The 27,482-nt window shown below is 40.9% G+C and overlaps 1 protein-coding gene across 1 annotated transcript; it reads left to right on the top strand.

The window, feature by feature from the left end:
• Nucleotides 1-471: 471 nt before the first annotated feature.
• COIL (coilin) lies at nucleotides 472-26,879 on the top strand. Its single transcript, XM_010594303.3, has 8 exons — nucleotides 472-1,084; nucleotides 5,207-6,314; nucleotides 6,436-6,522; nucleotides 6,838-6,885; nucleotides 8,259-8,328; nucleotides 10,947-11,035; nucleotides 12,868-12,954; nucleotides 26,548-26,879. Exons 1-7 carry the CDS (start codon nucleotides 840-842, stop codon nucleotides 12,952-12,954), a joined length of 1,734 nt encoding a protein of 577 aa, XP_010592605.1. The 5' UTR covers nucleotides 472-839; the 3' UTR covers nucleotides 26,548-26,879.
• The last annotated feature ends 603 nt before the right edge of the window (nucleotides 26,880-27,482 follow it).

The raw sequence follows: 27,482 nt of genomic DNA, 5'->3' as shown, positions 1-27,482 counted from the left end.
GTTAAGTGCTCAGCTGCTAACCAAAAGGTCAGTAGTTGGAATTCATTAGCTGCTCCTTACAAACCCTATGGGTGCAGTTGTACTCTGTCCTATAGGGTCACTATGAGTCAGAATCAACTCAACCGCAATGGGTTTGGTTTTGGTTTTGGATACCTTTAGAGGAGCACTGGTGGCGCAATGGTTAAGAGCTACAGCTGCCAAACAAGTCCACCAGCCACTCCTTGGAAACCCTATGGGGCAGTTCTACTCTGTCCTATAAGGTCACTATGAGTCGGAATTGACTCAAGGGCAACGGGTTTGGATACCTTTAAAAGAATGGTTAACGGTTTTATTTATGCCCCATATTCACAATATGCTAGGAATTACATCTTTGCAACTCTTTATGATGAAAAATTTTGTCAACTAAATGCTCCTTGGAAACCCTATGGGGCAGTCTATTCTGTCCTATAGGGCTGCTATGAGTCGGAATCGATTCAATGGCAAGGGGTTTGGTTTTGGTTTTTTAGAATTCTTTTAAGTATACGAGCGAGTATGTTAGAAGACCACTGCTTAGAAGAAGTGCTTGTTTTTCCAGATATTTGTCTAAAGTCGTCCTCGACATACTCCTAAAATCGGTAGGAGAGGATTAAAGGCATTTTATTTATACTCTGGCTTGGCCCTGTCGTGAATGAAATTGAATCGAACCAACCAAGCTCCACGTTCTTGCAATTCAGGAGGCCTGTAGTAGCCACGTGCCACCAACAGGTGGCACTCGTTAAAGGCTCCAGGCAGCTGGTCGCCCGAGCACGCCGCTCCGTAGCCCTGTGGTATCTCCCGGCTTCCGTTGAGCGCCGAGTAAGATGGCAGCTTCCGAGACGGTTAGACTACGGCTTCAATTTGATTACCCGCCGCCAGCCACCCCGGACTGCACTGTCTTCTGGCTTCTCGTCGACTTGAGCAGATGCCGAGTTGTCACAGATCTCATTAGTCTTGTCCGCCAGCGCTTTGGCTTCAGCTCTGGGGCCTTCCTAGGCCTCTACCTGGAGGGGGGGCTCCTGCCCCCCGGCGAGAGCGCGCGCCTGGTGCGAGACAACGATTGCCTCAGGTGTGCGGTGGGTTGGGGGGCCGCCGGGGGCGCGCCTGCGCACGCTCGGGGGCGTGAGGACCTGGGGCCTGCGGGCGCTCGGGTCGCTGGAGACCCCGGCGTGGCTGGGAGGTAGGGGGTGGGGCTGGGAGCCTGTGGAAGCGTCGCTGTTGAAAATGCAGATTCGTGAACCCCGGAGATTCTAATTGGCGTAGTCGTGTCTGGTGCTCAGGAATCTGCATTTTAACGCCATCCCTCCTCGGGATGCTCCTGATGTGGGTGATTGGAGAACCAAACTTGGAAAAGCGCTGATTTAGTGTACGGCAAGGCCCGTGTTTGTTTCAACCTTGGTTTAACAAGCCCTCCGACACTTAACCAAGCGCGGTACACCTGATGCAGATGTACCTGAGACCTGGCCTTCCCCTTGGCGGATCTCAGGGTCTGGGGCAGGAGACCCAGGTAAACAGAGAGGAACAGTTCTGTTTTCGTAATGTCCAAGTTGTCCAACCTTAGTTCACCTGCCATATTCCCTGAGACTTCTAGTAGATGTCATTCTGTGTCGTACCCGAGTGTTTTGGGATTCACTCAAGTAGGTGTTTGTATCCTTTAGATCTGTGAATTGAGAAAACACAGAATAGTTTTAAATGTGCTTTTGGAAATTTTGTAAAATGATACCGAAGTGAGCATCGAGCAGTAATTGTAGTGTGAATTCATCATATATGGTTGATTTCTCTCAATAAAATGGTGAGACATGATCATTACAGTTGAGATTCATATCTTGGACTCATTTATTGAAAGCCTTTTTAATATAAATATCTATATGTGTGTGTATATATTTATATAGCTTCAGCTACACTAAGTTGATTCCAGAGATGTGGACCAGCGTACTCCTCTTGCTTGCTCTGGGTTGTTGTTAAATATTCCTTCCCCCCTCTACCCCCACAGCATGTCAGTTTCATGAGATTTCTTCAGAACATCAGAGAATTTAATTTGGAATAATTACTATGTCTTTGAGTGTGTGTGTCTTTCTCTTAAATTAGGAACAATATGATGTATTAACAGCATTCAGCTGTTTCTAACGATAATTTGAAGCAGTGTACATTTCTAAAAGGGTTTCTTTTCTTTTTTATTGACTGTGAAATAGATCTCCATTCTCCCTGCAATTCAGGGCCTATTTTTATTGTAAGGATTGTGTCCCCTTCTGCCAGCTGCCTGATGACTTAATAACTTGCCTCTAGCTAACTACATTTATATCTCAGTTAATGAATCATCTGGGAATCATCCTCTTTATAATTAAATTAACAGTGTCAAAAAGAAACCATGAAAGATGTTGTAAATAATAAATACAATACAGTGGTAGGTGAAATTCCTCCAAAGTGCTTCAAATGCACAATTGCATATGACAGTAAATACCTCTGTAGCTGCCTTTGGTGCTTAACAAGGCAGACCTCAGGGAAAAAAAATGAATTTGGAAAAATGTTGTTTGCTTTTGTTATTTCATGCCCCCAATCATTTTCTGCCTTCCTCTCGCAAACTCACTTCAGAGCTATAACAGAAAGCATAGTCACTGTTCTCAAAACTATCTAATATTCTTGGAGTAGACCAAAATAACTAGTTTCATGCTTCTGTATATTATCTTCTTGTGTGATGCAGGCAATTAGACCAATTAGTTAGACTGTAATATACTGCTAAGTGCAGAGGATGACTCAGAAAGGAGAGATCAGCATGTAACAAAAATGGCCAGGGAATTCCACAGTACCTTGAAGGATGGGTAGGAAATGTTGGTTGGCCACAGCACAATTGTGGAGGCAAGAGCTTGCCTGATTTGGTAAAGAGACAAGTCTGACTTGCAGAAGGATTCTGTTGGGACTACAGAGAAAAATTACACTAGGAAAAGTGGAGCCAGGTTATGGGAATCCCACATTTTTAGCCTGAGAAACTGGATTTGCTGCAGCATTTTGAGCCTAGAGGCTTGAGAGACATCTGGCACTTATGTGCTGGCACCATTTCCTCACAGCCCATTCCCTTAAGCCCCTGTATTTTGACTTCATCAGCTCCCAAGCTGCTGACATTGAGCTCTTGGTCTCCAGGTCTCCTGGAAGGAGGAAGTGCCCTCCTTTGCTTAGGGGGATCTCCCTGTTGAAGAATCATTCTGTAAGGAAGCAAAGTGCATCCTTTCTTCCCTCCCTCTTTTGACCCCCTGTGGCATTTGGTACCAGATTTAATATTAGAGATGGGTTCTTTTTTCATTTGTCGTTAACTATTGGCCCCTTGGAGATGCAGCCAAGCTCCAGTGAAATGTCTGTGAGGACTGGCAGTGGGAGGTAAGAGTATAGAGTAGCTGAACCAGGCTGAGGACAGTTTGGTGCCCTGAAACGTTGAGTGCCAGAGAAAATAATTGCCATTAAAGTTGTCTGGCTCTAGGCTTCTTGAGACTAAGTATTGTTTCACAGCGTGCTAATGGTTTCTGGGCTATAAAATTTTGGACCCTGCCCTCTCTCTCATGTGGAGGAGTATGTTTGTCTAATGCCTATGAGCAGTCAGTGGAGACCAATAAAATTAGACCTTGCTGCTTTAATTTCTGAAACATTTGTAGTCCCTTCCCATCCTTTTATTAAAAACAAAAACAAAAAAAAGCTTGTCGTTAAAAAAAAAATTATACTCCAAAATAGTTTGAGATAAAAAGTCCTCCATTTCTCTTCTCACACACTTCTCCCACACTCCCTTCTCTAGAAGTGTCTTCAGTTAGGCTTGGAGTACATCTTCCTAGATCCTGTCTGTACATATGCAAGCGTATATACTTATACTTTTCTTTTTAATTAATGACTTTTTTAGAACAGTTTTATGTTTACAGAAAAATTGACCGGATAGTACGGAAATCCCATAGGCCCCTTTCCCCTCTCACATCCTGTTTCCTCTATCATTAACATCGTGCATTAGTATAGTACATTTGTTCCAATTGATGACCCAATGTTGATGCATTATTACTAACTACTTAGTTTTTAAATACAGATGTCATCATAATATATATATATTGTTCTGCACCTTACTTTTTTCCATAACGTATGCTGGTATCTTTCATTTCACTATTCTAAATATATAATAGCTTGTTTGAATACTGTAATTATTATCATTATCCCCATTTTAGGGTCCTGCACATTTTAGGCACAATGGGCTCAAGCATAACAACACTTGTAAGGATGGCGCAGGACCAGGCAGGGTTTCGTTCTGTTGTGCATAGGGTCGCTGTGAGTCGACCCGGCTCGGTGGCACCTAACAACAACAACAACATTTTAGGATCGGCTATTGCCATTTCATGGAGAAACAGAATTGCGTTTCTGTAGTGAAATACTTTGGATGAAGCACCATGGGATTTTATGGGTGGCTATAAAAAAAAAAACAAAAAAAAACCCAAACCCTTTGCCGTCAAGTCGATTCTGACTCATAGCAACCCTATAGGACGGAGTAGAACTGCCCGAGAGGGTTTCCAATGAGTGACTGGTGGAGTTGAACTGCAGACCTTTTGGTTAGCAGCTGAACTCTTAACCACCGCGCCACCAGGGCTGCATTACCACCCCAGAGAATGTAAAATGTTTAGTATTAAATTTAAACAAAAATATCTGATTTAAAAAAAAAAATCGGATTTTCAAAAAAGGAGTCTGCATTTCAAAATAAAAATGAGTACTCAGCATTATTGTTTTTTTGGAGTAGACAACATAATATAGTAGAAAGATTGTGAGCTTTGAAGTTAGACAAACTGAGTTTGAATCCCATTTCTGCTGCTTACTAGCAGTGAGTCTTGGCCACGTTACTTGTCTGAACTGTAGTTTTGTGATCTGTAAGATGAAAGATACCTACTTACTTTGTGATTGGTAGGATGGGTGGTGTTTATATTAAAGAAAATACATAGGAAACGTTTGAGATGCAGTAGATATTCAATAAAGTAAACTAGTCATTTGAAAGTTGAGCTTAAGTGCCATGTAGGCCATTTTATCAAAAAGATTCTTTTGTCCTTAAGTGATTTGACAATTTTTCATTGGGCGATGGTAATGACAGCTTACAGAGCCATCTCAGTATATAGCTATATCTCGTGATGTGCTTCTGAATTACTCACTCACTCTAGCTATCTTGTTCTTTTGACAGAGTTAAATTAGAAGAGAGTGGAGTTACTGAGAGTTCTGTAATAGCCAGTAATGGTGACAGCACTACTGTATTACCTAGAAAAGCAAAGAAACGGGCATTTAAGTCAGAAGAGGATGAGGAAGATGAACTAGGTTACAAATATTCAAGAAAGCATTGGAAGAAGCAAGAGAACAACAATAATGAGAAGACCCTGGATCTGGAACCAAAAGCTGTCGTAGGTCAGAATGTGAGGAAAAAAAACAAGAGGAAGAACAAAGCAACATGTGAAGTAGTGGGTGATGATGATGAGGAGACCAGAAGAAAATCACCAAAGAAAAAGGAGAAAGGTGAATGTAGAAGACAGGTAAAGAATCCCAAGCCTCCTAAAGCACAGACGGTGAAACAGTGGACCATCCAGAACTGTAGTCCTCCGAAAGGTTCACCTGGTAGAAACAGCCTTGTTAAAGGCAAAAAGAAAGGCAGGGCAGGCATTTGTGCAAAAGATACCCCCAGTTCCTCTTCAGAGTCTGAATCTTCGCATGACTCAACCAGTGATGGTCTCGGCAATGTTGTTTTGGAGGTGAGAAAGTCCTCAGAAAAAGTATCAACGGAGTTATCAAAGGAGGGACCCTCTGTGAAAAACACAACTACAAACAAACTGGTTACAAAAACTAGCTTCAACCTTACCCCTGTCAAGGACAAGGCAGCCAAAACATCATCTTCTAGTTCAGACTCTAGTTCAGAGTCAGATGACCAGAGCAGAGTATCCCAGAGACCCTCGGAGTGTGCTGCAGGTTGCTTAAAGACAGTGGGCCTCTTGGCGGGAAGAGGCTGTCCAGGGCCAGGGTCATCAGCACAGACTCCAAGTGCTACTGGATGGAAGCATTCTGACTCAAATGGTGGCAGACAGGCTCCTGGTCCTCCCAACTTGTCTCTCCCCACCAATTTGGGAAGAGGATGGGGCAGAGGAGAGGACCTTCTTTCTTGGAAAGGAGCTAGGGGTCGGGGCATGCGGGGGAGAGGTCGAGGGCGAGGACAAACTATTCCCTGTGTTTTAAATAGAAATAATGAATATCAGAAGCAGCAGCAATTAAATGAAATGATAACAAACTCATCTACTATTATCCAGGTAAGTATTATTTCGCGTTTACCTCTTCACCTTTACCTCCTACCCCGTGTCTGGAGTTGATTTCATGGGTTCAGGCTTTCTCACAAGTAACAAAGTCACATGACTGATACTGTCTTTTCAGAATCCAGTAGAGATACACAAGAAGGACTACAGTATGTTACCACTGTTAGCGGCTGCCCCTCAAGTTGGAGAAAAGATTGCATTTAAGGTATGTGCAAAAACAATAGCTACAGCAAAAAAGGTTAATTTCCCCTCCAAATAAATGTAGTTAGCCGGTAAGGTTAAATATATTTAATATATAAATTGTGATAAATATGTATTAATATATAAATTTTATAGAGGGTCAGCTGATATTTTCACTGGAACCCATGCTTTGCTACACACTCATGGTGGAGCTCCCCCAGAGTGGTGGAGGTGGGCACCCCAACACAAAGTTTTCCCTCATGGGTGGATGGGAGGAGCTGTGGGAATGTGTGAGTTTAAGAGGGATTTGTGTATTTATGTATTTTTAAATTCTTTTTAGCTTTTGGAACTAACATCTGATTACTCTCCTGATGTCTCTGACTACAAGGTATGGTTGTTTATTTAAAAATAATTGAGTTGTCAGTGTATCGAAGAAACTGGAACGCTACTTTTATGGGTAATCTACATTTTTTTAAAGTAATGTCATAAAGTAAAAATTAAAAACATTATGATATAAACACTCTAATGGTATCTCCCAGTGTTATCTTCCTTACACTTGGGAACAGTATGGAATGAGAATGATGAGCGTAATTTTTTTTTAGTCACTTTTTTCTAATCAGCTTAGAAGCTCAAACTTAACTGAGTACCCTCCCCCCATGATCCTAAACTTCGAAAGAAAATAAGATGTAGCTTTCAGCCAGAAAATTTGATTTTCATCATAGGGATGTATTTTACATATTTGTGAATTATTACCGGTTATTATACTTTAATAGAAGCCCTGGTGGCACAGTGGTTACAGTGCTCAGCTGTGAGCTCACCAGCTGTTCCCTGGGAGAAAGATGTGACAGTCTGCTCTCCTTAAGATTTATAGCCGTGGAGACCCTATGGGACAGTGCTACCCTGTCCTGCAGGGTTGCTGTGAGTTGGAATCCACTTGATGGCAGTGGGTTTGGGTTTGGTTTTGGATGCTTTCGTGTGGTTCCTTTTGAATTGTCGGTTAACTACAGGTAATTTCCGTATATCATCTGTGGGATTTACTCACTTCCTGTCTGTATGGGACTTCATGCTGGCACATGAGCTTTATCACAATTCAGGAAAAGCTTGACTCAATCAAAGGATCACCGAATTACATATTTCCTTCCCTTTTTCACCCAGTCACGATTTTGTTGAGAATATTATTCACATGCATACTGTGACGGGCAGCCCTCAGTTGAACAGTATAGCACCCTGGCCTATTTTTTTCCTCCTCCTTTTCCCTCTATCAGTCACCTTTGGTAACCTACTGTACCTGTGTAACCTTTACCTTCTAGTCCTTCAGGTGGTGTCTGCCATTTATGATTTAAATGTAGCTATTTTGGCTCTGAGAGTTCCTGGGTGGTGCTGTTAACGGGCTCAGCTGCCAACCAAAAGGTCGGAAGCTCAAGTCTACCCAGAGGTGCCTCAGAAGAAAGGCCTGGTGATCTGCTCCTGAAAAATCAGCCATTGAAAACCCGGCAGAGTACACTTCTACTCTGACGCACAGGGGCGGCTACGAATCGGAACTGATTCAGTGGCAGCTATTATGCAAATAGAGGGTTTATCAGTCCACGTATTTATTTTTATTTCCCCTATATGTTGATTTATTTTTAAATTTTTTTGTTGAAATAAAATTCACATAACAAAATTCACCTTCTAAACCATTCTCAAGTGTATATTTCAGTGGCTTTTAGTATATTCACAATGAACACGCTGATTTTTGACTTGGACTTTTATTTTTGAAAGGAAGGAAAAATACTAAGCCACAATCCAGAGACCCAGCAAGTGGATATAGAAATCCTTTCATCTCTACCTGGTGAGTCTTTTAGAACAGCGTTTGAAAATACAGGCTGTTCCTCTCTACAGTGGTTTCTCAGCCGCTTTCATGCAGGGAAGGTGCTCTCTTCACCGGCCCCTGATGTACTGGTGCTCTCCACTCCCTCCGCCGGCCCACCGCAGCTCTGGGGCCTGCACCCTGCTCCCAAGAGTAGAATTGTGTGTCTGCTGAGAGCCTGTTGGGTCTGTTCCAAAGCTGTTAGGCAAGTAGTTCTTATTACTATAATTATGTAATTTCATAAATTATATAAACTGATGGAAATTGATTACAAAAAGGAATTATCTCTATGAAACCTCAGTTGAATGCCGACTCAGGGGTGTTGATAAAAAATTGCCATCAAATTATACCTGGGCAGGTCAGCTGTAAAAAGGAAAAATTCTATAAAAACCTAGGAGGGTTCTGTACTCAGATTGCCTTGCAGATTTCTGCATTCTCGCATCACTTTAGAAAAACCAAAGGTGGAAGTTGTGGAAACTGCAGACAATATGTTAGGGGTATGGCTTATCAAAGAAAGGCAGCTCTAATCAGTGGTCTCATACTTGTAGAACTACTCAGTCCTACTTCAAAAGACTAGCAAGTGAACATACTTCTGTGTGTTAAGTCAAAATAAAATGTCTAAAGTATATGAGTATACACACTTTTTTTACACACATCCTTATTTTAAATGGTTCCTGCTTTATTCTTGATTAACTCCACCTGTGATTGGCTCTGAAAGCCTGGAATAAGAGGCCTTTACTGTATACGACTTAATTTTGGCCTGTGTTTTAGAGACCCCTGGCCAGAGAGCAAGGGAGATCTCTTTTCCTTTGGCAGACCCTAAAGCAATGAATTGCTTTCTATTTGTTTTTGAATAAGGTACTGAGTAAAAGAGTAGAAACTCCAATAGGCAGAAACCAGTCAAAAGTTTTTTCAACAAATTCTCTTTATGATATTAAGTAAAGAATTAAATGTAACTTATACTGGTTTTCCAGATTTTGATTAGGTTTTATTTGTAGAAATCCTTCTTAGAAACAGTGAACCGAGAGGTTTGTCCTTGGTCCAGCTCCATGGACACAGCTTGATCACTTCTTGTCAGATGATCGGCAGCGATGACATCTAGTTAGAACTTTTCTTCCTTGGGGTACCAAGAAATTGCTTTACCTGTTCCCTAGTAGAAATACAGGCAGTCTTTGCTTTGCATGGTTCCAATATACATGAATTTCAGTTACTATGATTTAGTTAAATAATACCAGTCCCTCGACAACATAGTTTAAATCTCAGTTACCATGGTATGTTAACGTGAGTAATTGAATAAAGTACTGCTAGCTCTGCAGCCCACAAATCACTACATGAGTAACAGATGCACATGGTGATCAGTGATCAATCAGATCATTTCTTTCAGCATCTGTCAGTGATTGATCACTGCGCATCTGTTATTCAGTTTATGCACAGACAGCAGAACTTGTAGTTGTGTTGCTTCCTACTCTCTTAGTGATAAACCCACATGACATTTTACAGAATTGAAAGAGGGAATAATTGAAAGGGGGAATTGATCAACAAAGATGAAAGCTCAGCAAAGAAACAAAAGTGATAATGTTGGAAGTGAAATTCGAAGTGAATGTAAACGGAATTTAGGAGAAATAGCTAACGGTGGGAATGTTGACGCTGCTGTTTGTGTGACCTTATTGACATAAATGAGGAAAGTGGTTGTGACGACGAGAATGAAGATGTCCCAGAGGAAGTTACGCTAGCAAAACACATTAAAGAAACTTGGCAAGATATTTTATGACATTAAAAGTCCAAAGGATAAAATGTTGGAGGTTGATCCGAACTTACAAAAGAGTGTGACAGTTCTCCAAGGCATAGAATAATAGATGTTTGCTCTGTAGTGTAAGTTATGTAACAAGAAGGTGAGCACTGTTCAAATACCCTTGATAAGTTTTTTACTAAGAAGTCAAACACTTTAGTTCTCAATGCTTCTAATGGTTTAAATTGTAGTGTACTCCATAAATATTAGTTTTCCTTTTTTTTTTATTTCCCTGTACAGTAAGAGTTTTTAATGTTTTGAGAAAAAAAATTAAAGGTCATGGAGCAATTATGCTAATTGTTCTCATAATTATTTAGATTGCTTTGCATGGTCCTTTTTACGTTCTCACACTATCATGCAAAATGAGGACTGCCTGTATTAGCAAGTACTAAGCATGTATAATTTCTGAGGATAGAGCAAGATATAAGAATTTTGCAAAACGTTTTACATTAATGGAATCGACTCGATGGTAACGGGTTTGTTGAAACAGAGAAATTATCTTTTGAGATTAAAGTAGCTGAGGCCTTGTGGTTCCATATTCTAGGAGTAGGGTACTAGTGACAGTTCATCAAGCTTATTTCTTTCCAGTGATGGAAAGATCACCGCTGGCAAATAGCCAAGAAGCCCCCGTCAGCTAATACAGGGTTTTTTAAGGGTTTCCTGAGCACTGCATGCTTTCATGTACATACCCAGCCTTCACATCGATTGACTGTTGGTGGTTGTTTTTCTAATGGTATAAATTCCCTGTAGAGGGACATTTTAATTACTGGGAAATGACTTACGGTCTCTCCTCCTTACCTTCTGGTTTCAGCTATGAAAGAACCTGGAAAGTTCGATTTGGTTTATCACAATGAAAATGGAACTGAGGTGGTGGAGTATGCTGTGACGCAGGAGAAGAGGGTAGGCTGGCTTCTCAGGACCGCTCAGTCATACATTCTCTCTTGACTGGTTGCTTGTGGTCTAGAAGGTGACACTGTAACTTCCTGAACTGCCTATATTAAAACCGTAAAGGATCTAGGCCCTGGAGGACTCAGTCTGCCTAGGAGGTGGCAAACTAATACCAGATGCCTAACTAAGGCCCTGTCTTGGGCCTTAAAGAGCCTGTGTTGCAAAATGCAGAAATAACAAACTCTTGTTAAGAGTGTTGAGTTGCTTTAATGGGAGGGGTTTTATAGGCTTCCAAGAGAAAAGAGTAGCATATTTTTAAAGCTTTTGTTGAAGCATACATTCGGAGAAGTACACATATCATAAGTGTACAACTAGAATGATTTTCACAAGTGAACATACCCACCTAACCACCCAGATCAAGAAATAGGATGTTAAAAACCTCCCAGAAGCTCCTTACTGTGCTCCCTTCTGGTCACTAAAAACCACCTGCCAAAGGTTACCACTATTCTGACTTATAACAGCATAATTTTGAGGAAGGACATAAAGTGATAGTTCTGTCCTCAGCTTTGTTTAAATCCTTAAACTGTCATTTTAGAAAGTACTGTATATGGTTTTGAGCCCTGGTGGTGCAGTGGTTAAGAGCTTGGCTGCTAACCAAAAGGTCAGCAGCTCAGATCCACCAGCCGTTCCTTGGAAATCCTGTGCGGCAGTTCTACTCTGTCCTGTAGGGTCGCTATGAGTTGGAATTGACAGCAATAGGTATGAATTTTTTTTTTGTATATATGGTCTACACCACTTTTAGGCATCCCTGGCTGCCACGGTTGCTGGCTGTGCCTGACTCGTTAGGTTATGCTAGCATTTAAGTAAATAGAATTTATGTTTAAGAAGGTATCTTAAGGTGTTATGTATTTGACGTGCTAATGTATGTTCTGTAAGTTTCACCATTGCAAACTCGCATTTTATCTAAAATGTAAACTTGTAGAAATCCTAACCAGACTGTGTTTTATCTAGATGACTCATGAGGATTTATTCCCAAAACACATTTTTAGAGTTTGTATTAAGATCAGCAGATTTTCCATATATATGCAGCCCCACTTTTGATTAGCTCTATCCCTGGAAACTGCATTGGAAAATTTCTGGCCTAGTACAGTAGAAAGCCTGTAATTACTTTGTTTTGACACTAGATGGCCTTCATTTTTCATCTAGAAAGCCAAGTGTTAGAGTTTGCTTTCTCTTTGTAAGATGTGAAATACTGCCTATATTTAGGCAGCATAGAATCAGAACTACAGAGCTACTAAAAAAGACCTCAGCAGTCTGGTGATAACCTACCTGGGTCACCTCTAACTCCCCAAGAGGTCTGCGAGCTGCCTGTCCACCAGGAGTTTGTTGGGGTATGTCCTTCTGACCATTTTGTAACCAGCTACCCTGCTTCCCCCATCCCTTGCTCTAAATCAGAGAAAGATGAAATATCGTCACTGTGAAATTGAGCTGCATTTAAGGTAAATGAGTTCTTATGTCCCAACTGAACTCAGTTTACTCTAGGACTCAAGTATTTCTAGTCCTTCAGCCATTCCACTCTGCACAAATAGACATTTACTTGACTGAAGATTTTAACTTTCTAAGAGGAGCCCTGGTGGCACAGTGGTTAACTGCTCAGCTGCTAACCAAAAGGCTGGCAGTTTGGATCCACCAGCCACTCCTTGGAAACCCAACGGGGCAGTTCTGCTTTGTCCTGTAGGGTCACTATGGGTTGGAATTTGACTCAATGGCAGTGGGTTTGTTTTTGGTTTCGGGTGTGACCTCAAATTAAGTATCTGAATTGGGTATTTTGTATTTTTCCTCAGATCACTGTTTTTTGGAGAGAATTGATTGATCCAAGACTAATTGTTGAATCTGCGAGTAACAACACGTCAAGCACAGAGCTTGCCTGAGTATGACTCTCCACCTCATGGTTTATAAATGTCTTGTTTGTGAAAGTGACTATAATCTGAACTTTTTTAAAAAAGACGATTTGAAAATTTTATGGATTTTTTGTCATCTTCACCTTACTGCATAGGAAAACAATCTACCTCATCAATGGGTGTTGGTTTTGTAGACTTTTTTTTTTTCTGGTTTAACTTCAGTAACAAAGTCTAAATATGACATTCCCTGCAGGCATCATTACGTCCCCCCTTTTTTTTTTTTTTTGGCCATCGAGTAGCAACCGTCAGTAGGAGTCTATAATACCAAGTACAAGAAAGCGCTGCACGTCTTGTCTCATGAAGTTGTATTAAGTAACACTTTTAAACGTTAAGGCATGTTACTTGACCTAATTTTTTTAACGTTTGAATTGTTCCATTAAATGTGGAACATCTTCTAAATTTCAAGTATTTTATACTTGGAACTGTTAAGAGTTAATAGGTGGTTGGATTTATTGAAGACACCGAGTTAAGGAATCCTGATCACATTTTTCTCAACTTTAGAATTAAGGATTCTGAGGGCCCCGTGTAGAGCTGAGAAGATAAGCTATCGTGTATGTACCTGGGGAAGAACTGGGGCTCTACTTGGGTGAGAGGGTATATTTACTATGAGCTTCAGTCCAGGGAATGTGTTATTTGTCAGAAGATCCCGAGCACCTGGCTGAGTGTGCTGGAGTCAGGATCTTGAACAGAAATGTCCTCTTCTGTTGTTCTTCAACACAAAGCTAAAATGGCTAAATATATACTGTGAAATTTGCTTTCTTCTAACAAAAGATCGGATCCCTTCTTCAGCTTTGCAAATTTTTGAATAAAATCATATTGAACTAAACTTCCATGATGAGTCATCATGTTGAGTTGAGTATTGCAAATCGTTGTCTTGCTTTACAATAATACAAGAGATTTCAGTTTTCTGTAGCAAGATTTGCCTTTACTAAAGAGTTTGATTTCTGGAGTATGGGCCAGTGGAGTTCATCAAATCCAGGAGGCTTTGGGCCAGTGAAGATGCTGTCCAGTTTTAATTTGCACGACATTGATGTGTATCAGGATGTGACTGTATTTCTGTGTAATGAGAAGTATTACTTCAGAAAGAGTGAGATTGATGTGAATGATGGATCTTGGCATTGGGGTTCTTGCATAAAAACCAAAACCAAACCCATTGCCATTGAGTCAATTCCGACTCACAGGGACCGCTTGGGGTCTCCAAGGAGTGGCTGGTGGATATGAACTGCCATCCTTTTGGTTAGAGGCTGTAGCTCTTAGCATACTCTTTTTCCAGGGTTTGGAAAACAAATTAAGATAACTAGTAAACGTTGACTAGAGCAAAGGGCAGTGTTGACCTCAGCGTTTTTTTTTTCAAATTGTAATCAGCTCATGAGTCACGTCTTTTACACTAGGAGTAACAGTCCACCAGAAAGGTCATGAAATCAATTTGGTGGGTCATGACCAGCCTTTTGAAGAATGAAATACAATAGGATAGAAAAAGAAATAGTGTACCACATCCAATAAATTAAATTTGCTTTAGGAAACTTTTGTTTCATCTATAGATAGCAGTGTGTGTACTGGATCACTGTAAAATATAAATATATATCTTATTGCTTGAAGTAGGGATATAATTGTCATTACACTCAGACTTGGAAACTCTTATCTCCACCACTTACCCTAGTAGTGAGACAAAAAAAAGGGAGATGAAAACAAAGGCGCTGAGCAAGAAGTACATGTTGTTGTTAGGTGCCATCTTGCCAGTTTTGACTCATAGTAACCCTATGTACAACAGAACAAAACGCTGCCCAGTCCTGCTTCATCCTCACAGTCTTTGCTATACTTGAGCCCATTGTTGCGGCCACTTTGTCAGTCTGTCTCGTTGGGGGTCTTCCTCTTTTTCACTGACCCTTCCCTTTACCAAACATGATGTCTCTCCTGATAACATGTCCAAAGTACATGAGACAAAGTCTCACCATTCTTGCTTGTAAGGAACATTCTGGCTATACTTCTTCCAAGACAGATTTGTTTGTTCTTCTGGCAGTCCACAGTATATGCAATATTCTTCAACGACACCGTAATTTAAAGACATCAATTCTTCTTTAGGATTCCATATTCATTGTCCAGCTCTCATATGCATATGAAGCGATTGAAAATAGCATGGGTCGAGTCAGGTGCACCTGAGTCCTTAAGGTGACATCTTTGCTTTTCAATACTTTAAAGAGGTCTTTTGCAGCAGATTTGTCCAATGCAGTGCATCGTTTGATTTCTTGACTGCTACTTCCATGGGCGTTGACTGTGGCTCTAAATAAAATGAAATCCTTGACAACGTCAGTATTTTCTCTATTTATCCTGATGTTGCTTATTGGTCCAGTTGTGAGGATTTTTTTTTTTTCTTTATGTGGAGGTACAATTCATACCGAATGTTAGAGTCTTTGATCTTCATCAGTAAGTACTTAAGTCCTCTTCACTTTCAGCAAGCATGGTTGTGTTATCTGCACAACGCAGGTTGTTAATGAGTTTTCCTCCAATCCTGATGCCCTGTTCTTCTTCATATAGTCCAGCTATATATGGTAAAAGGATATAACCCTGATGCACACCTTTCCTGATTTTAAACCACATGGTATCCCCTTTTTCTGTTCAAATGACTGCCTCTTGGTCTATGTAGAGGTTCCCCATGAACACAATTAAGTGTTCTGGAATTCCCATCCTTCACAATGTTATCCATAATTTGTTATGATCCACACGGTCGAATGCCGTTGCATAGTCAATAAAATACAGGTAAACATCTTTCTGGTATTCTCTGCTTTCATCCAAGATCCATCTGACGTCAGCAGTGTTATCCCTCGCTCCGTGTCCTCTTCTGAATCAGGTTGAACTTCTGGCAGTTTCCTGTCGATGCACTGTTGGCAACAGCTTTTGAGTGATCTTCAGTAAAATTTTAATGATACTGTTTGATAATTTTCACTGTTGGATCACCTTTCTTTGGAATGGGCACAAATATGAATCTCTTTTAGTTGGTTAGCCGGGAAGCTGTCTTTCAAATTTCTTGATATATAGACAAGTGAGCACGTCCAGTGCTGCATCCATTTGTTGAAACATCTCGATTGGTATTCCCTCAGTTCCTGGAGCCTTGTTTGTTGCCATTCCCTTCAGCAGAGCTTAGACTTCTTCCTTCAGTTCCATCAGTTCTTGATCATATGCTACCTCCTGAAATGGTTGAATGCTGACCAATTCTTTTTGGTACAGCAACTCTGTGTTTCTTCCACCTTCTTTTGATGCTTCCTGCATCGTTCAATATTTTCCCCATAGAATCCTTCAATATTGCAATTTGAGGCTTGAATTTTTTAATTCTTACAGCTTGAGAAATGCTGAGTGTGCTCTTCTCTTTTGGTTTTCTTACTCCAGGTCTTTGCACATTTCATTATAATGCTTTTCTTTGTCTTCTCGAGCCACCCTTTGAAGTCTTCTGTTCAGCTCTTTTACTTCATCATTTCTTCCATTCACTTTAGCTACTCTACATTCAAGAGGAAGTTTCAGAGTCTCTTCTGACACCCATTTTGGTCTTTTCTTTCTTTCTTGCCTTTTTAATGACCTTTTGCTTTCCTCATGTATGATATCGTTGATGTCATTCTGCAGCTTGTCTGGTCTGGTCATTAGTGTTCAGTGCAACAAATCTATTCTTTGAGATGGTGTCTAAATTCAGGTGGTATCTTAGTTATCTAGTGCTGCTATAACAAATACCACAAGTGGATGGCTTCAACAAACAGAAGTTTATTCTCTCACAGTCTAGTAGGCTAGAAGTCTGAATTCAGGGTGCCAATGCCAGGGGAAGGCCTCCTCTCTGTTGGCTCTGGAGGAAGGTTCTTGTCTTCAATCTTCCCCTGGTCTAGGAGTTTCTCCATGCAGGAACCCCAGGTCCAAAGGACATGCTCTGTTCCTGACGCAGCTTTCTTGGGGATACGATGTCCCCCCCTCTGCTCACTTCTCTCTCTTATATTTCAAGAGATTAGCTTAAGACACAACCTAATCTTGTACATAGAGTCCTGACTCATTAACATAACTGCTGCTAATCTCATTAACATGATAGAGGATTTATAACACATAGAAAAACCACATCAGATGACAAAATGATGGACAATCACACAATACTGAGAATAATGGCCTAGCCAAGTTGACAGATATATTTGGGGGACAAAGTTTAATCCATGACAGGTAGAATATACTCAAGGTCATATTTTGGCTCTTGTGGACTTTAATTTTCTTCAGCTTCAACTTGAACTTGCATATCAGCAATTGATGGTCTGTTCCTCAGTCAGCCCCTGGCCTTATTCTGACTGATGATGTTTAGCTAATCCATCGCCTCTCTCCACAGATATGGTTGATTTGATTCCTGTATATTCCATCTGGTAAGGTCCATGTGTATAGTGGCCATTTATGTTGGTAAAAAAAGTATTTGCAATGAAGAAGTTGTTGGTCTTGCAAAGTTCTGTCATGCAGTCTCCGGCATCGTTTCTGTCACCAAGGCCATATTTTCCAACTACTGATCTTTGTTTTCAGTTTTTGTATTCTAACCACTAGTAATTATCAGTGCATCTTGATTGCATGTTTAATCAATTTCAGACTGCAGAACTTGGTGGGAATCTTCAGTTTCCTCATCTTTGGCATTAGGGGTTGGTGCATAAATTTGAGTAACAGCCATATTAACTGGCCTTCTTTAGGCATATGGACATTATCCTATCACTGACAGCATTGTACTTCAGGATGGATCTTGAAATGTTCTTTTTGGCGATGAATGCAATGCCATTCCTCTTCAATTTGTCATTCTGTGCCTAGACCATGTGATTGTCCAATTCAAAATGGCCAATACCAGTCCATTTCAGCTCACTAATGCCTAGGATATCGATCTTGATGCAGTCTATTTCATTTTTGACTACATCTAATTTTCCTAGATTCATACTTTGTACCTTCCATTTTCTGATTATTAATGGAGGTTTGTAGCTGTTTCTTCTCATTTTGAGTTGTGCCACATCAGCTGATGAAGGTCCCAAAAGCTTGACTCCATCTACATCATTAAGTCAACTCTACTTTGAGCAGGCAGCTCTTCCCCAGTGGTATTTGGAGTACCTTCCAACCTGAGGGGCTCATCCTTCAGCACTATACCAGTGTTCCACTTCTATTTGTAAGGTTTTCAGTGGCCAGTTTTTTCAGAAGTAGACTGCCAGGTCTTTCTTCCCCGTCTGTCTTAGTCTGAAAGCTCTGCTGAAACCTGTCCACCATGGGTGACCCTGCTGATATTTGAAATACTGGTGGCATAGCTTTCAGCAGCACAGCAACGTGCAAGCCACCATAGCACAAAAAACTGACAGGTGTGTGGGGAAGAAGTACATGGAGGGCCTAAATCTTTGCCTCATTCTCCTGGACTGGTGGTCCAGAAGCACTATTCTAGACGAAGAAAATAGTAAGTACTCAGAATGCTAGCTATTATTTTATAGGGCTATTCTAGGAACTTAAAAGTATTAACTTATTTAATTCCTTTCAACCCAGTGTTGAAAAACATGCCAAAGACAACCCAGCTAGCAGAGGAAGAGTCTGGTGTAACTTCAGGGCAGTGTTCTTTTACCAGATGTTTTGGTGGCTGTCCCTAAAGTGGCTCTGCCCTGGCCTGGATTGATAGCAGCAGCAGAATACCTCCTCATATTTCCCCCTCGGCTGCTATTATCCTTGGGAACATCAACCCTCTGGCTAATTACCTTTCTGCCCCATGACCTAGTCTTGCCCATCTTCAGCTTGTCCACTCACCATTAAGTTCTAAACTTCTGCTTTAGCTGTCAGATATTCAACTCTGTATAAAAAGACTCTGACCCTGGCTTAGTCAGTCCACTACACCATTGGATCTTTTATCCCTTATGAAACTTTCCAGCTTTCCAACTCCGTATCACTGGTATAACTGGCCTCCTCTTTGCTGTCTTCATCTTGGACTCTTTTGTTGGTAATTTAATTGCCATCCTCTTAATTTTTTTTAGCCACATCCAAACCTGGACCAGTTGGATCATTCAATCCCTCCCCCTATAACTGTCCTGAAGGGATGACATCACAAAAACTCTTTTCACAGGTGGAAGAACTAGCCTACTCGAAATCTGGGTACTATTAGGTTCTAATTTTCAACTTCTTAATTTTTGTTGTTGTTTTAAATTTTGTTTATTTTGTCATTGAGAATATACACAGCAGAACATAAACCAATTCGACAGTTTCTACGTGTACAATTTAGTGACACTGATTCCATTCTTCGAGTTGTGCGGTCATTCTCATCCTCCTTTTCTGAGTTGTTCCTCCTCCATTAACATAAACTCACTGCCCCCTCAAGGTTCCTATCTAATCTTTTGGGTTGCTGTTGTCAATATGATCCCATATATAAATAGTTCTTTAAAAAGCATAGTGCTCAAGGCAGACATTCTTTACTGGTTAAGCCCAAACTATTGTTTGGTTTTAAGAAGACTTCAAGGAATATTTTTGGTTTAAGGTTTAAAGATTACCTCAGGGCAATAGTTTCAGGGGTTCATCCAGCCTCCATGACTCCAGAAAGTCTGGAGTCCATGAGAATTTGAAAATCTGTTCTGCATTTTCCCCCTTTTGATCAGGATTCTTCTATAAGATCAAAATTCAGCTTCTTTATTTATACCTAAAAGCAACTGTTCCAGACTCCATAAAACTCACACCCTCCTCCCGTGTGTCAAGTAGATGACCTCTTGTTGTTCATGAAGGTCAAGACTGTCAGGAGCAGGCAGCTGTCCTTTGCTGCCTTCCCTTCACTGTCATGACTGTACTGGTCTGGTTTTCTTCCTGGCTGACTGCTCTCAGCTCTTGGTTGCAAGGCCTGCTGTATCTGTCTAGGTCCAATGAGGAGAGAGAAACCACATAGTCATTCGAACAGGAAAAATTTAATATAAAAAATTACTAAATGTAACAGATTGGCATAATGAGGAACTAGTTATAAAGAAAAAAGAACTCTAAGGAATATAAGCATAGAAGCTATAAGGAGCAGCCACTACAACTGGGAGTGAGATAAAGTGGGCCTTGCCTATCTGCAGACTTCTAGTGAAAAGTTGAAATAATGCCTGTAAAATGCCCAACACAAACTCTGGCACACAGTAGATATTCAGCAAATGGTGATCTCTTTAGCCTCTACTCAGACTCATACCAAAAAAAAAACAAAAACAAAACCAAACCCACTGCCATCGAGTCTTTTCTGCTCATAGTGACCCCATAGGTTTTCCAAGTCTATAAGTCTCTGTGGAAGCACACTGCCACATCTTTCTTCCACTAAGCCACTGGTGGTTTTGAACCGCTGACCTTTTGGTTAGCAGTCAATCGCTTTAACCATCAGGGCTCCTACTCGGACTCATAAGAAGCTGATTAATATAGTAAACTCGAGTTGGTTAACATTGAGGAAGAAAACTCATGACTAGTTATTAGCGTGCAATACTCTTCAGGTGGATTCAGTTTACTTTGCAAAAGTTACATTGATTTAGTTAAAAGGATATTTGCAACCTGCCCAAAAAAATGATCCTTTACCCTAAAGGTGTTACTGCCTAAATAAGACTGAAGTTACAGTGAGCACCCAGCCCTAAAAAATAGAGCTATACCCCTAGGAATGAGATAGCCATGAGAATATATCATCTCTCCTGCGTTCTGGTGGACACAAGGGGGAATCGCAATCTAAACCGTGATTCCTCGTTGGAATCTAAGCACCCAATCTTTTGATCATTGTAAGGTCCTATAATGTTAAACCCAGAAGCCACCTTCCAAATAATGAAGCCCAACCTCCATTTACTACTGAGACAGCAGACCCAGAGATAAAATAACAGAGACAGCACGTGGTTAGGGCTCAGACTTCCGAGTCTGATGACTGGGTGCAAATTCTGCCTTGGCTTTTTCTTAATCACTTAACCGTAGGGAGTTAAGTTCAAGCATTTAGTAAGCGCTTGAAAGAGATGTTTTTATTTGTGTTCCTGTATTCCGTAACTTGCCCAAGGTCCTACTCCACATTCTTAGCAGAACTTCAATCCGCTGTTTTCTTTTTTTTCCTCAGTTTGTTACAAACAACTCCTGTCATATGTCATATTATAGCTGCCATGTTTTGGAGCTTCTTTAATTACATCTCTAGGTGGGAGGAAGTCACCTTCTTCTCATCAGCGATGCTTCTTCAGCTTTTTATCCTAAAGGGCTTGGGAGGTTTCTACAGGTGCCCATATCCATCCATTACTGTAGCTCTAAACTGTTGTGTCTTGTTCTGATAGCTGGATGGTGTAGCTTTCCTCCCAACCACTTATAGCACATGATCTCCACGTTCAAAGAGGTTGTATTTAAAAAACAAACAAAACAATTTTGTTTGTTTTTATGTTAACAGGAGAGAGGTCATTCACAGATGAACTAGTGGGGATCACGGGAAAATAAGTACAATGAAACCTGGAATAAATAATGCAATCGTAATAGAAGGGGATTGGTGATTGCCTCCATCCTCTACAGGCTGCTCACCCCAGTCATTTGTTAACTTGGCAGTAACACAACCCCACATGTTAAACGACTGAATTTGCGGACACCACTTCCCGGGTTTTGGCAAGATCGTACTATTTAATTTGTGGCTATAATGTCTGATTAAAAAAAAAAAAAAATCCTCTGGGTCCAAAGGCCTTGTCATCAGCTGTATTGAGTACATATCTCTGCCAGCGTGTTTCAGCTGAAATAGGTCAAGATACCCTCTCAGTGTCAATGGGACGACGCCACCCCATCTGCTACTGGGCTTTTCCTGTCAAGTGTGCCGAAGAACCCCGGTCTAACCTTAAGGGAAAGGGCAGCGGGGGTGACTGAGAACTTTGCTGCTCAAGTGGAATCTGTAGATCAGCAGCATTCACTTAACTGGGAGCTGATTAGAAATGCCAAATCACATTGAAGCCTGAGAAGCACCGAGTTAGAGGAGAGGCAACTGAATTAGACTCAAAAGTTGCCGCTGCTTGACAGCACTTGGTCTCAATGAAGCATTTCCTTGGGGGCTGACCTGGCAAACCCAAGAGTCTCCTTCATTGTAAGGGAAAAAGAAGGAGCCACCCCACCCAGCCACGCTGCTCAGGGCTTTCACAAGGCTGAAGGTTTTATTTGGGCCAAGACTCACATTCAGTTGGGTGCGATAAGCAGTGCTTCCTAACCTTTTCACATCGGGGCACATATTGTAAGTGACATTTTTAGAGCACAGGAGAGTAATCAATTAGTGCTGTTAGTGGCCAAAGGTGACTATCCATGGGTTCTGGCTGCCCCAGAGCTGGGGGGGGATCAAAATCTTGGAACACAGGTAATGTAATCCATTTGAACACACCAGTGTTTCATGATGCAGCAGTTAGTTTAGGAGCAGGGAATGGACCTGGTGTGCTCTGAGCAGTCCTGCTACCATGTTGGCCTAGTCCCCATCATAGACTAGGAGAAGCTGTGGCTGCCATGCTGACTCCAGACTGAGACCCACAACTGGAGATGATCACAAGGAAGCTTTGCAGAATAGCAATGACAGTAACTAACTGTATGCCAACTGTATGTCTCCTTGGAAACCCTGTGGGGCAGTTCTACTCTGTCCTATAGGTTCGTTATGAGTCGGAACCAACTCGATGGCACCTAACAACAACTGTATGTCTAAGCACTTTACATGTACCAGTAGCCCCTGACTTATGACGAGGTTCCATTAGGGTTTCAGTTCTGAAATAAGTCAAATACCTCATTGTTTTAAAGTTTTCATTATTGCCTTTCATTACCAGTATCTTTATAAATCTGATCTTTGACTTTGGGGGTCGAAAACACTACATATAAATTTACAGATACGATGACATCAGCAAATTACATGATGCAACAATGTATGTAGTACATATTACTGACAATAAGTTAAAAAAAAACAAATGGATGGTCATAAGTGCAGTTCGCGGTAACTTGAATATGTCGTAAATCGGGGACTACCTGTATTAATCATTTACATAATAACCTTTGTGTCTCAGTTTCCTCTTCTGTAAAATGGAGACAAAACCAGTACCTACTGCATAAGGTTAAGCTCCTTGCCTGTGATCACACAGCTAGCAAATGAAGGAACCCAGATTCAAATACAGGTGTCTGCTCCAGAGCCTGCAGCCTTAACCAGTATGCTCCACTACTTCTCCAGCAGCAGAAGACTCCAGGGAAGAAATAGATGTAGTATTAAGTGAAAAAGCAAATTTAGCATGTGTCATGGATTGAATTATATCCCCCCAAAAATGTGTGTATCAGTTTGGCTGGGCCACTATTCCCGTATAGTGTGGTTTTCCTGTATGTCGTAAATCCTGCCTGTATGATGTTAATAAGGGAGGATGGGCTGCAGTTGTGTTAGTGCGGCAGGACTCAGTCTACAAGACTGGGTTGTGTCTTGAGGCAATCTCTTGAGATACAAAAGAAATAAGCGAGCAGAGAGACAGGGGGACCTCATGCCACCAAGGAAGCAGTGCCAGAACAGAGCGCATCCTTTGGACCTGGATCCCTGCACAGAGAAGCTCCTAGTCTGGGGGAAGACTGATGAGAAGGCCAACAGAGAGAGAAAGCCTTCCCCTGGAGCTGACACCCTGAATTTGGACTTTTAGCCTACTTTATTGTGAGAAAATAAACTTCTCTTTGTTAAAGCCATCCACTTGTGGTATTTCTGGTATAGCAGTACTAGATGATTAAGACAACATGTTACACATTTATGGAGTGTATTTCCTATTTGCATTTTTTTAAAGCCTGCTGATATGGGATATGGATAAACATGTTCTGGGAGGACACCCATGAAACTTAACAGTGGGCACCTTTACATGTACTGGTGGGGAGGGAGCCTTTTACTTTTTATATCCTTTGTGAATGATTGGCCACGTACATGCTATACTTTTATAATTTTGATATCTTTTTGAAAAGAAAGGGATATGGTATCAGTGGGAATGTCACCAAGCAAGACAAGTAGAACCATCCAGCAACAGGAAATGGAGAGGCTGTAGAGTTGGGGGGTACAGGATGAGAAAAGGATGAAGAAGCTGCTCGTGATAAGGGCCCTGATGGTCTGCCATACTTTTATTTCCAGCATGAAATAAAAGTATGGCAGACCATGGCCTTCATAGATGTTTCTCTTCCTGGGGACCCTTTGCACAGTTATCCAAGGGGACAGAGGAGCAGAGTGGAGACAGAATAAGAGATCTGTGTGTGTTCCAAAAGTACATCCTTTCCGTGGGAAGTGGAAAGGGTGAGGAACATCAAGGAGATGAGTCCAAGGGCCAATAGCTACCTCAATCATGGTGCTTCCACAGACACTGAGGCCTGACAGCAGCTTATCACAGGGCTGTGGAGTGTGGCCAAGTGTACAGGCTCTTCCCTTCCTGTCATCTGGTTGGTAATGGAGCAAGGGAAAACAACAAAATTCTACAATTAGATACATCTATTGGTCCCATCCTGTCCAGAGTAAAGGAGAATGAAGAAAACAAAAGACTCAAGGAAAATATTAGACCAAAGAACTAATGGACCACATGAACCATGGCTTCCACCAGCCTAAGCCCGGAACTGGATGGTGTCCAGCTACTACCACCAACTGCTCTGACAGAGATCACAATAGAGGGTCCTTGACAGAGCTGGAGAAAAATGTAGAACAAAACCCAAATTCACACAAAAAAGATGAGACTTATTGGTCTAACAGGCCAGAGGAACCCCTGAGACTATGGTCCTTGGACACCCTGCTAACTTAGAACTGAAGCCCCTCCCAGAGTCTACCTTTCAGCCAAAGATTAGACAGGCCTATAAAACAAACAATAACACATGTGAGGAACGCACTTCTCAGTTCAGTCAAGTATACAAGACCAAATGGGGACCACCTGCCCAAAAGCAAAGATGATACGGCAGGAAAGGACAAACTGGACAAAGAGACATGGGGAACCTGGTGTGAAAAGGGAAAGGCGGAGAGTGCTGACACGTTGCAGGGATTGCAACCAATGTCACAAAGCAATTTGTATATAAATTTTTGAATGAGAAACTAATTTGCACTGTAAACTTTCACCTAAAGCGCAGGAAAAAAAAATTCCACCATTAGGAACTGAGCAAAAGGCATGGAGCTGAATATCTTGAGAACACGCTTTGCAAAGTCAACAAGTGAAAAAAGCCAAACACAACAGGGTACAAGAATTTGCTCTGGCCCATCGACAGATCATCAAAACCATCTGTCTGTGCAACATCAATAGGTTCTTGGTTTTTTGTTTTTGTTTTTCTTCTTTATAATAACAAATGCAATGTCAAAATTTTCTTTTCTCCAAGATAAACTTAAATGTATGTTGTGTCATGCTTGATTGTAATTTAAGAATTACACGTAGAACATCTTCTTTCCCAAACCCTTTTTTCTTTTAAGAATTATTGTCTTATGAAACAGTCCCTTTAGAATTCCAAACACTTACTCCTTTTGTGCTACTAGTTTTCTGACTATCTTTGGACCTCCTTTTTCGGAACAATCTTGAGAACCTTTGTCAAATTATAGTAATAGTAACAATAAAAACCCATAACCCATTGCCGTCGAGTGGATTCTGACTCATAGGGACCCTATGAGACAGAGTAGAACTGCCCCATAGGGTTTTCAAGGAGCACTTGTCGGATTCGAACTGCCGACTTTTTGGTTAGTAGCTGTAGCTCTTAACCACTATGCCACCAGGGTTTCCAATAGTAACAATGGACTTGACTTGCTGTCAAGTCAATTCCGACTCATAGCGACCCTATAGGGCAGAGTAGAACTGTCCCATGCAGTTTGCAAGGAACACCTGGTGGATTCAAGCGGCTGACCTTTTGGTTAGCAGCTGTAGCTCTTAACAATAGGAATAGAGCTAATTAACTCTTTTGAACTCTCATGTTTTTAGATTTCATTTCTGGAAACAGCAAAGTTTGGTAAATGAAGTGAAGATGTCATCTTTGTTTCCAAAAGGATAATCACAAACACAGTTTTAAATACATTTGGAACACTGGAGATTCAAGGGCCTCAGGTCCCAGCTTTAGAGAATCTCTGGGTCATTTAACTGAAGCAGTTTACCCAGGCTCCAGTCATACTCTCTGGGACACTGGCCCACACTATGTGGCTCTTTTAGGTCATACAACCTCAGGAGCTATAGCGATTGAAGCCTAGTCAGGGCTCACTGGTAGACGAGAGCTAAGAATAGATCCACGGTTGGAGCCATGATTGCTGCAGCTGAACAGCGAGTTCTAGGATGGAAATGGTGACCCTGCACTCCAGCTGAACATCATTTATTGAGTTCTTCCTGTTTTAAGTGCATATTCCCTCATTCAGTCCTCACAGGAACCCTAAGAGATGTTGCCCCCCCTTCAGATAACACACCGAGGATCCAAGATGCTAAGTAACTTATCCAGAAGTCACACAGATAGTAACAGAATTAGGACTTGAAGCCAGACAGACTGAGCTCCAAGTCGGTGTCTTTAACTACCAAGGGGAGACAAGAATCTTAAGCCATTAGAAATGTATTTCAGAATCTTATAATGAGGTTTTTTGTTTTTTTTTAACAGATGTCTTGGGTATAGAAGTCACAGGAACTGGCACAAGTCACTTAATAGCTCTGAGCCTCACTTTCCTCATCTGAAGAAGCGGGAAGAACACAAACTCAGAGTTGTGCGAATTCCTAAGAAATTGTACATATGAAGCACTCCTTGTCATTAACCCTCTGCCACTCACACACACACCTTCTATTGTCTGTAGAAGGGGTGAACTTTAGAAAATGTTATCTGTTTATTACCTAGACTTCTAGTTTGTAAATAAAAAAAAAATTAGGAAGAGACAATTATGATTCAACTTTAATAGAGTAATGTTTTGCTTAACCTTATAGACCGTTAGTCTTCTGTAAAAAATAAAGCTGATTAAATATCAACTTTCTTCCCTATTTACTTTTAATATTTCTTTTTGTTCATGGCATTCAACTCATTTTTAAAATTGTATTTTTTCTTATTAAAAATAATATTCGCATCCTTTGTAAAAATTTAGAGAATACATAAATCACAAAGAAGAGTGGCCATAATACCCCCACCCACAGATAATTCATAACGTTTTGATGTATAATCTTTTTGTACACACATTTAAATGAAATCGGGATCACATTGTATATTCTATTTTTCAAGCTGCTTTTTTAATTTCAAAATATATCATGAAAGAATCATTTCCCCATATTCTTAAATATGCCCAACTTTTTTTTTTTTTCATACTGTTACATCACATAGATATGTTAATTTATTTAAGCAGCCCTTTATTGGTATATGTTTAGGTAGCTTGCAGGGTTTTGCTATTATATGAAAATGCTTCAGTGAACATTTTTGAGGATAATTTTTTATGAAATGCAACTCATTTTTTAAATTAGCCTAAAGCAAAATACCCAGGATGATAAATCCCTGGCATCCAATGTAAAAGGCCCATTGTGTTTGCTTTTGGATTACATGATTATCTAATGTTT

Source organism: Loxodonta africana, chromosome 18 (genome assembly GCF_030014295.1).
Source record: "Loxodonta africana isolate mLoxAfr1 chromosome 18, mLoxAfr1.hap2, whole genome shotgun sequence".
In the NCBI taxonomy this organism is placed as follows: domain Eukaryota; kingdom Metazoa; phylum Chordata; class Mammalia; order Proboscidea; family Elephantidae; genus Loxodonta; species Loxodonta africana.
Note: the sequence above shows the minus strand (reverse complement) of the source record. Positions and strands in the feature narration are given on the sequence as shown.